The 9,406-nt window shown below is 40.8% G+C and overlaps 1 protein-coding gene across 1 annotated transcript; it reads left to right on the top strand.

The window, feature by feature from the left end:
• The first annotated feature begins 4,654 nt into the window (after positions 1-4,654).
• On the top strand, positions 4,655-7,176 carry LOC120674736. The gene is made up of 7 exons (XM_039955870.1): positions 4,655-4,853; positions 4,939-5,097; positions 5,483-5,568; positions 5,657-5,869; positions 5,949-6,041; positions 6,311-6,415; positions 6,500-7,176. The coding sequence occupies exons 1-7, from the start codon at positions 4,655-4,657 to the stop codon at positions 6,860-6,862; spliced, it is 1,218 nt and encodes a 405-aa protein (XP_039811804.1). The 3' UTR covers positions 6,863-7,176.
• Positions 7,177-9,406: the final 2,230 nt, after the last annotated feature.

Here is a 9,406-nt window from a genome sequence, read left to right as displayed (position 1 = left end):
TACTCTTTCTGGGCGGACTACGAAAGGCTATTTTGTATGTACTCATTGCGACAAGAATCCTCTTTCATATGCCCTAAGGAATAAAATTGCATATATTGGTCACTATCGTTTCTTGCCAAAGGGACATCGTCTGCGGAGAAACAATGAATTTGTTGGCCTTCATGGAACCAATGATCCACCAGGTAAATTTTCTAAAGAAGAGCTGCTAGCAGAATTAGAGAAGGTAAGCCATGTTAGACCTGGGATCAAGCAACCAAGAAGCAATAAAAGGAAGCGTTCTGAAAAGGACAGGGGCAGCAGTGCTCATGTGAGAATTTGGAGCCGGAGGGTCTGTTTGTGGGACTTGGAATATTGGAAAAATTTGAAGCTGAGACATAATCTTGATGTCATGCACATTGAGAAGAACATATGTGAGAGCTTGATTTCCACAATTCTCAATATACTTGGGAAGACAAAGGACACAGTGAATGCTAGGCTTGACCTAAGCGATTTGGGAATCAAAGATGAGCTGCAGTTTAGAGAGGAAGGAAATTGTTCTGAGATGCCTCATGCTCGATATACCTTATCCAAAGAACACAAGATTGCCTTTTGTAAGTTTTTAGGGGAGGTAAAGTTTCCAGATGGCTATGCTTCAAACATCTCAAGATGTATAAATGCCGATGGTACCAAGGTACAGGGCCTAAAAACACATGACTGCCACATTCTTTTGCAAAGAATCTTACCTGCTGCCTTGAGAGGATTTGTGGACAAGGATATTTATGAAGCAATTGCTGAGTTAGGAAAGTTCTTTAGGGAATTGTGCAGCAAAACTGTTAACAAGGATGTGTTGGCTGAAATGAAAAAAGAAATCCCTATAATAGTGTGCAAGCTTGAGAAAATTTTTCCCCCAGCATTTTTTGATGTGATGCTGCACCTTTCTATACATTTGCCTGAAGAGGCCTTGCTCCGAGGTCCTGTGCAATATGGGTGGATGTATCCAATTGAAAGGCGGTTGTACACTTTGAAGCGCTATGTGAGGAATAGAGCACGACCAGAAGGTTCCATTGCTGAGGCATATATTGCGGATGAGTGCCTAACATTTTTATCTAAATACATGGATGGTGTTGAAACAAGATTTAATCGAGAACCAAGAAATGTAGGATTTTCAAACGAAGAAGCCTATGGTTTTGATGTTTTTGGGCATGGAGTTACTTTGACTTCAGCAGCGGATGTAGTATACGACGAAAATGAAATTGATCAAATGGTGTGGTATGTGTTGAACAACTCTAGTCAAGTTGAGGAATATATCAAGTATGTTCTGACCTCTATACTTCTGTGTCCTACCTTCCTCTTGTTCATTTGAGGCCTCTTGACCAAACTTTTATTTTTTTTATAGAATGTTCAGAGCTGAATTAGAGAGGGAAGGGGTGCCTAACATTGATAGAGCGCTTCGACAAGGATTTCAGACATGGTTCAGGAACCATGTTAGTTTTCATTCAGCCTCTTTTACAAATGGTTTGTAATCAATATTTCACTAAAGATTCTAATGTATATTATTGTGTGTGTGTTTTCAGATGATGACGCGACGATATACAAATCAAGAAGAGATAGATGATAATTTATTTTTCTTGGGCTGTGGTCCTGATTTTAGAGTGAGAAAATACAAATCATGCATAGTGAATGGGGTGCGATTTAATACTGTTGACCGTGATATGAACAAGAAAACACAGAATAGTGGAGTAATGACACAAGGTACACATAATAATGAGGTTATGGATTTTTATGGAACACTAAAAGAGATCATCCAGTTAGATTACAATGGTGATGACATGTCAGTAGTTTTGTTCAAGTGTGATTGGTTTAAATTGGATGGAAAGATGACTCAAATGAAAGATGATGGGTTTTTTAAAAGCATCAATGTTGGCAGTCTATGGTACAAAGATGATTCTTTAATTCTAGCTACTCAGGCTAGAAAAGTGTTTTATTTGCCAGATACAAAGTTTGGTAAAAATTGGCAAGTTGTCCAAACGTTTGACCATCGACATCTATATAATGTACGTGAAACAACTGTGCCATTTAATGGACCTGCATATCAAGAGGATGAGTATTGTGAAGATGAGGGTAGGCGGCAAGTAGTTTCTGACTTTACATCTGAGCAGCCATTAAATAGAGATGATGAACCTGGAACCAGGTTTCAAGCTGCTGAGATTTCCCGTTTGAGGAATGAAAGGGCAAACTATGTGTATGAAAGTGACAGCGAAGACGACGAAGATGACACATATCTAGAGTACTGCAGTGAAGATGGAGGAGGTGCCACAATCGAAGTCGACAGTGATGATGAGTAGTTGTTTTTCTTAATTTTTTTTAGGACTATGATGAGTCATTGTTGTAAAGCGCCCAGACATTGAAACACTGTTATGTTTTGTAAGGGCCACAATATTTGAGATCATGTTGCCTTATGACTTATTTTTTGCTCCTGAACTGTTGTCCTTCTGAAACAAAACTGAAACCAACTTGCTGAATTATGTCAGCCATTCATGCATTCAGAGACAAAGTCACATTTAAACAGACAATTTATATTGTAGGAAATTGTGAACTAAATTTCCTTGCAGAGGTGCTGGATAAGGCGACCAGCTGAGGTGCTGATTGATGGGCCGTGGCACCCTTTTTCTTTTTCTTTTACAAATTTTCATCCTTTTTTGGATAAATTTCGTGGAAAAACAAATTCATATCCATTTAAAATCTCTAATAATTAAGTAGGTCAAATTAAAAGTAAATGCAATTCAACCATATATAGTTTGTGGCATAATGTTTGAAAATATCTTATACTTACAATGCAAGTAGGGTTGAAAACGGTGGGAAAAAATCCCGTCCCGTCCCATACCGTAATCCCATATAGTCCCGTTCATTTTTGTATTTCTCAGTATTTCCGGAAAAATACAGTAACGGTATGGAAAACGGGACGGGGTTTCCGGGAACGGGAACAGAAACTGCTGAGCTATAAAGAAATATTGTAATATCAGTATGCACAAGCCATGGAGCTTGGTGATCGAACTTTGAAATTGTGCTTGTCAGCTTGTGTCATTGTGTGACTTGTGTGATTTTATCTTAAATTGTATTGTGAATTGTGATTGATATTCTGGTTAACTTTTCGGTTACCGCCCGTTTCCGTTGAGTTTCCGGTAAACTATAATGGTAACGGAAACAGTTTAGGGTGTTTCCCGCCCGTTCCCGTTCGTTTTCATCCCTAAATGCAAGAGAAATTGATGGTGTAAAAAAGTATTAGTATTTTGGTGGAAACATTTCCTTCTATCATTTTCCTTCTATCATATTTTAATTATTTCAACTTTTATAATATAGATAGATAAATATAGATATGCCCATTATAACGAAGTATTGAATTATACATATACAAATACTGTGAACAAAATGTACCCATGTACAAGTATTTTTTTTACCAATTTACGGTGTCACAAATAATATTATGTAGTCTAGCACAATGCTGTTCTAGAAGTTTCAGATGTGCCCCACAATGCAAAACATGCGCGGCAAGCCAAAACATTCGCAACCGCGCGTCTAACCCCAATTTTCGACCCACTAGCGCGAAGCCTAAAAAAGCCCATGGTAAACTTGACCAAACTACCCAGCCACGATTCTCATATTCACGATCCTGCTGCATATCGACATGCACCCTTGCGAAGGTTACCTTAGTAATTTTCCATGGTAGCCACCAAATATCAGGGTCTCCCCCCGCCACCCCCTGCATAGAGCCAGCAAATCCCCCAAATCCATCTCAAACCCTAGGCTTGTCCTCCATTCGGCCGCCACCTCCTTCCTCATCTCCTCTGCCTTACGCGGCGCCGTCGAACCTCTACTGCACCAGCGCACCACATCATCACCGAATCACATCGAGCAGACGCAAGTTCTCGTGATGCCAATTACAGGTGGACCGAGGAATGGCCACAGACGCAAGTTTGTAGGTACTGGGCTTCCTAACCTTTCTAGCTTTTGACTATTACTTATTGCTGCGCATGTGCTTCTTGGTAAAATATTTCGTGATTCTGTGCATGTGCGTCAGTAAGTCCAGTCTAGAGAGCATGAGTTCTCGAATATTCCTGTGTCAATTTGGTATTATCTGTCAATTTGCTAAGCTTCCTGTGCTGTTTGACAGATTATTTGTAAGCTTGTGGTTGCACAACATTAAATCATGTGATGTTAATTTATTTTGCTAAGAACTGAAGTCCTGTTCAACAAATAGTAATTTGTCTATCATATTTTCACTTCACTTAGAAATGAATCCGTATGAAGCGTTGCATCTACAACAATGTATGCGGAATGGTTCAAGGCTGCAACAGCTTGGACTTCCTATTCCAGCCACCATGCTTGGAAAAAATGGAGGCATTCCTCCTTACAAGAATTTGCCAAAGCGTAGTAATGGCCAAGACTCTGATTCTGATTACGATCCTGACCAGTGTGAAGGCGATTTGTGTGCTGCTAACAAAGCTAAGGTGCTAATTCCTCTATCTTGTGAGGGCTTAACATGTTACTTGTTTGCTAATGCAATTTAATTCTGTGCAAGCCTTGTTGATCGATCTATGTTTGCATTTATTTGTAGGAAGCATTGAAGGTCTCAAACAAGACTTGCAAGGAAACCAGTAGCAAAAGTTCTGCTGACATGGCTCCTGGTGGGGTGAAGCCTCGGCCTAAGAAGACAGTTGTTGCAAATCAGCAAACAACTAGAACTAAAAGGCCTAAGAGAAGCTTGGCAGCAAGTGACATTCCTGTGCCAACTCCAACTCCATCCGTTTCTCGTGCCAGGCAAGATGAAGAAAATGTTGGCAACTTTGATGACCACCTACAGCCCTTTGTTCAAGGCAAGTTCTACAACCATGCTTGTTACAATTTTATGTTTGCTTTGACTGGATGATTAGCACATTTTTACTGTCTGCCTATTTTTAGATGATAGTTTTGACCAGCTTAACAGCAACATCTCTGTTGCCAATGGAAGTGATGGCATTGACAACCAGCAATGTAATGGTACTTCCCTACCTAATGGGCACAACCTGGTGGCTATCGAAGTAGATCATTCTGCCCAACCTGATGCCAATGACACTGAAGGCATGTTTTTGCACTCCATTCCTGTTATCCATATTCTTTGAGTTCCATAGTGTTTGTTTGATGCATCCAAAATATGTCATGTTAATTGAATGTGCTGTGCTATATAGTAATAGTGTCTTTTCACTTTAATAACCTGATTATCTTGTCAAGTAGCCTTTTCATTATCACCATGGATCCAAGTTGTTTTCATCTGACTAGTTCCTATTTTGTGTACATGCACAACCAGAAGAGGAGCCATGCATAAGGGGGTCTAATATGGGAAAAGCTCTCAAAAGGTTGTCACGGGCTCGGCGTGGCAAACTGGCAGTAGTCATTACTGAAGGGAAGAAAAGGCCAGTAGTACCTCTTGTTGCGGCAAAGTTTGCAACTGAATGCAATATTGCAGTGAGGAACGATATTCCTATATTGAAGAACTGGAAGGAATACAAGAAGCAACCTGGGCTCCTAAGAATGTTGATGGGGAGACTTAAGGTAAGTGCATACTCAATTCCTTTGCACCTTGAATGTTTCTTTATTTAAAAATATTGAAGTTCATGTGAATGCTCTTTCATTTGAATAGATAAAGTTTGATATCGACATTAATGCTGCTCCTGTTAAAAAGGCTTGCTATGAGATGATGAAATCTGCAATTCACCAACAATGTTACAAGCTGAAGAAAAAGTACTTTAATCCTTACCCACTCCACTTAGTCACCAAAACTTCTCCTGTCAAGTCTATAACTGATACACAATGGAATGATCTTGTGGAATTCTGGAAGACTCCCCAAAAAATTGTATGTTCTATGCTGAAAGCCTGAAAGTCAATATATTGCCTTCAAAGTTTATTTGACATGTATGCTGTTCTTGGTGTAGGAAGCTTGCGAAACAAACAAAACCAACCGAGGCAACGTTAAGTACCATCAAACAACTAGCTCTCGCAGCTACGAGGTCCACTTGGAAAATTTGGTAAGTTACATATGTCATTGTGCAACCATATAGTGTGATGAAGTAGTCAATATTTCAGTTGCACATGTTTTTTCAAATTTTAGCAAATGAAAAAATCAATATGATCATAAGGCCATGATCTGCTTCCAATTTATGCAGAATATTACTACATCTTGCACATATAATGAATGCCCTTTATGATGAAGTGCACGTGCATGTTGTTTCTTCATTTTCTCTTCTATGAAGTGTTGTGAACATGTGAGTTAACTGCACCTATGTATTGTTTCCAGGGAGACAAGTACAAAGATCAGGAACTTGATGCACTGGATTTATTCAAGGAGTGCCACTACAGCAACAAAAAAAATGGCTATACAGTTGTTGTCCAGTCTGCTATTGTAAGAAAGTTTTCAAACAAAGCTTATTGCAATGCTAACTTTTTACTATATCTAATAAACTGTATTTGTTGCCTACACTGCTAGACTCAAATGGAAACCAGGATCGCCGAACCTGCAGAAGAACAAGAAATAAGGTCTGTGACAGAGGTCGTGGCAGGCGTGCTTGCTCAGAACACTAAGAAGAACACATTTCTGGAAAATGTGGGGATCCACAACAACCAACCTACATCTGGTGGACAAAACCTTCAAGCTGAACTATTGGCACAAAGGGAAAATGCTGAGCTTCGATTGCTGGTCAACTCTCAGCGAGAACAGATGCATGAGTTGTCCACGAAGCTACAAGAAACAGAGCAAGCAAGGACTAGGGACCGTGAAGAGATGGCAAAGAAGCAAGTAGAGACTGATGCAAAACTTGAACTTGTGTTAAGTATGCTTCAGCGGCATTAGTCTATGGGGTAAGCTGGTCTCGGTCTCTTAGAAATATAGTTTCTGTGAAGCTTTGTTAGCTAAGATGGAACCTATCTTTTGCGACTTCATTTGTTTTGCGGTTGCTGCCCTGTTGAGGTCATCCTTTTGCTGCTGCAAACTGCATGCATTCTGTGTTTCAACAGAATGCAAGCATTTTGCTGTTACTCCAGGGCTGGAGGGGTTGAAGTGTCTAGTGCAAACTGTGATTTGCTTGTGGACAAGAACTTGTGTTGTATCTGATGTGCAATTTGAAATCTGATGTGCTATTTGATCAAAACATATGTTTATGTTTATTTGCTGAATGTTGTATTTGAATCTGTCATGTTGACAAATCTGGGATGATTGTGCTTTTCTACTGTGGGTTGGGCTTCGTAGATGGGCTGTATTTATTTTCCTGGGCTGAAATGATCAGGCGAAAAATTATGGGCCATTTATTTTTGGCTGAATATTAAAGGCTGTTGTTATATGGATCCAAAAATTAATATGCCAAATTTAGCCTGCTACATTCTTGGGTTGGATTTGCTTTTATTGCTTGCATTAACTTGGCCCAAAGGAATAAAGACCGAAAGCTGTAGATAGGCCATATTTGGGCTGCCATGTAAATGGGCTCCATCTTAGTTGGCAAACACATCAGCAGGTTGTGACAATCAATTTCGTCACAAACCATCGGGCTTGAGTTGGGCCTGGGTCATGCTATGTGGGCTTGAAGGATTTTATGACGATAGAAGAACATCATAGATTGCTGCGAATCTATGACATTTTTAGAGATTCGTCATCCCAGTTGATCTATGATGCGAGATACATGACAGTTTCAAATTCCGTCATAGATTCTGTTTTATGACAGTTTTTGGGATATTGTGACGAATTGTTTCTGTCATGTATCTCAACTATTCTTGTAGTGATTGCCGCCCTGCACGATGGGCGTGCCGGTCAAGCCAGGTCCCCGTACAGGCTCCATGACGCCCACTCCCCTTATCGCGCGGCGTGAACGCTACAGGGCTCCTTGACAGAGGGACAGTGCTCCCCATGCGGGCCCCATGACACAACGGGAGAGGGCGTCAATGGGCGTCACCTCCCATAGCGTAATGATGGTCGCCTCTGCACACCACTTCATTACGCCAGTGAGTGTGACCGGACGGCCCTGCCTGACCTCGGTAAGACACCCCTCACCAAGCATGCTTTCCTTCAGGCAGAAACTACGTGGGAGGACGTGAGGTAGCCCTGCGGATAAGAGGCGTAGGTCCAGGCGGATAAGACTGGAGATGATCCCCGAGCGGCCGTCCAAGTGACCGGGCTATCCCGACTGACCAGGGATGGAACGGCGCTTGGGCAAGCCGTTGCCCAAGAAAACCAACCAGACTCAAGCCTCCCCACTCCCGACTGACTGAGTGGGCCCCGACGACTGACAAAGACAAAAGACTCCCAGACGAAGCCAAGATATAGCGCTAGATATATGTAAATAGGGGCCCCACCTTGGACTATAAAAGGGAAAGCCCCCCGCGTAGGAAAGGGTTGGACTCCTAGAGGTTTGACACTACTGGATACAGTTTGTAAGCTCCCCTCAGAACTTTGAGCACCCGGGCTCGAGAGTAATAGAGGAAGAACATCACCCCCCATACTGGACGTAGGGCACATTCGGCCTAAACCAGTCTAAATCCTTGAGTCTTTGCGTACTAGACCATATCCGATCAAGCGCACAACAAACGAGCAATCGAGTAGTTTGTTAGTCGCCCATTTCCCACAGCGACATTACTCCTCAAGTCTCTAATATTTATTCGTTGTGTATTTGGCCACTTATTCCTTGAAGCATTTTCTTTTTTCTGAGTAATATTCATTTCTCAACAATCCCCAAGAAGTAATTTTTTGGTGGTACGTAATATCCATTTCTTTATTTAATTTTTTTGCAAATCTACAATGACTTAAAGTAATTTTAAAGACTAAGAGAAGTATTTGAACAAGGATTTGACCGTAATAATATTTTTTAACTTCAAAATTACTGATTACACCATCAAACAAGAAGTAATATCCGTTACGTGTAATCAAAGATCTCAAAAATCTATTGGATGGCCACACAGAATTTGATTCAACAAAGTTTAAATCATGCACAAGCTGATCACACAAACACATTGAAATTTCCCACTTTCAATCAGAGTAGCTTGGTTCTTGGAGCTCTAGCGAGGTCTACCATACACAACTCATACCGGTCTACCATGCCCAGCTAATGTGTATCCCTACTCCGTGACCATAAAAACCTTTTGTTTTATGACTCAGCTGTAAAAATTAACTGCAGCTGGAACTCAAAGATCTGATGATGTCCTGTGATCATAATTCATCATCGAATCCATCCCACAACCTGTAAAAATCAGTTTCTACGAGTAATATTCAACATGCACTGCCACTTTTGTCCGGAACTCCGATGAGCTCTCTAGGCAACTTTTACTCCAGTTTCATCGTGGGTAGTAAAATCACCTAGCGTCCTAGATACAATTTTTTGTGTAATGCTAATTTTAATATCAGGTTTTT

Source organism: Panicum virgatum, chromosome 5N (genome assembly GCF_016808335.1).
Source record: "Panicum virgatum strain AP13 chromosome 5N, P.virgatum_v5, whole genome shotgun sequence".
NCBI lineage: Eukaryota > Viridiplantae > Streptophyta > Magnoliopsida > Poales > Poaceae > Panicum > Panicum virgatum.
Note: the sequence above shows the minus strand (reverse complement) of the source record. Positions and strands in the feature narration are given on the sequence as shown.

Excerpts from the sequence above, each read along its gene's own strand:
- LOC120674736 (XM_039955870.1), top strand. The coding sequence starts at position 4,655 with ATGGCTCCTGGTGGGGTGAAGCCTCGGCCTAAGAAGACAGTTGTTGCA. Across the intron at positions 4,854-4,938 it reads CCTACAGCCCTTTGTTCAAG|ATGATAGTTTTGACCAGCTT; the intron begins GCAAGTTCTACA and ends GCCTATTTTTAG. Across the intron at positions 6,416-6,499 it reads TTGTTGTCCAGTCTGCTATT|ACTCAAATGGAAACCAGGAT; the intron begins GTAAGAAAGTTT and ends CTACACTGCTAG.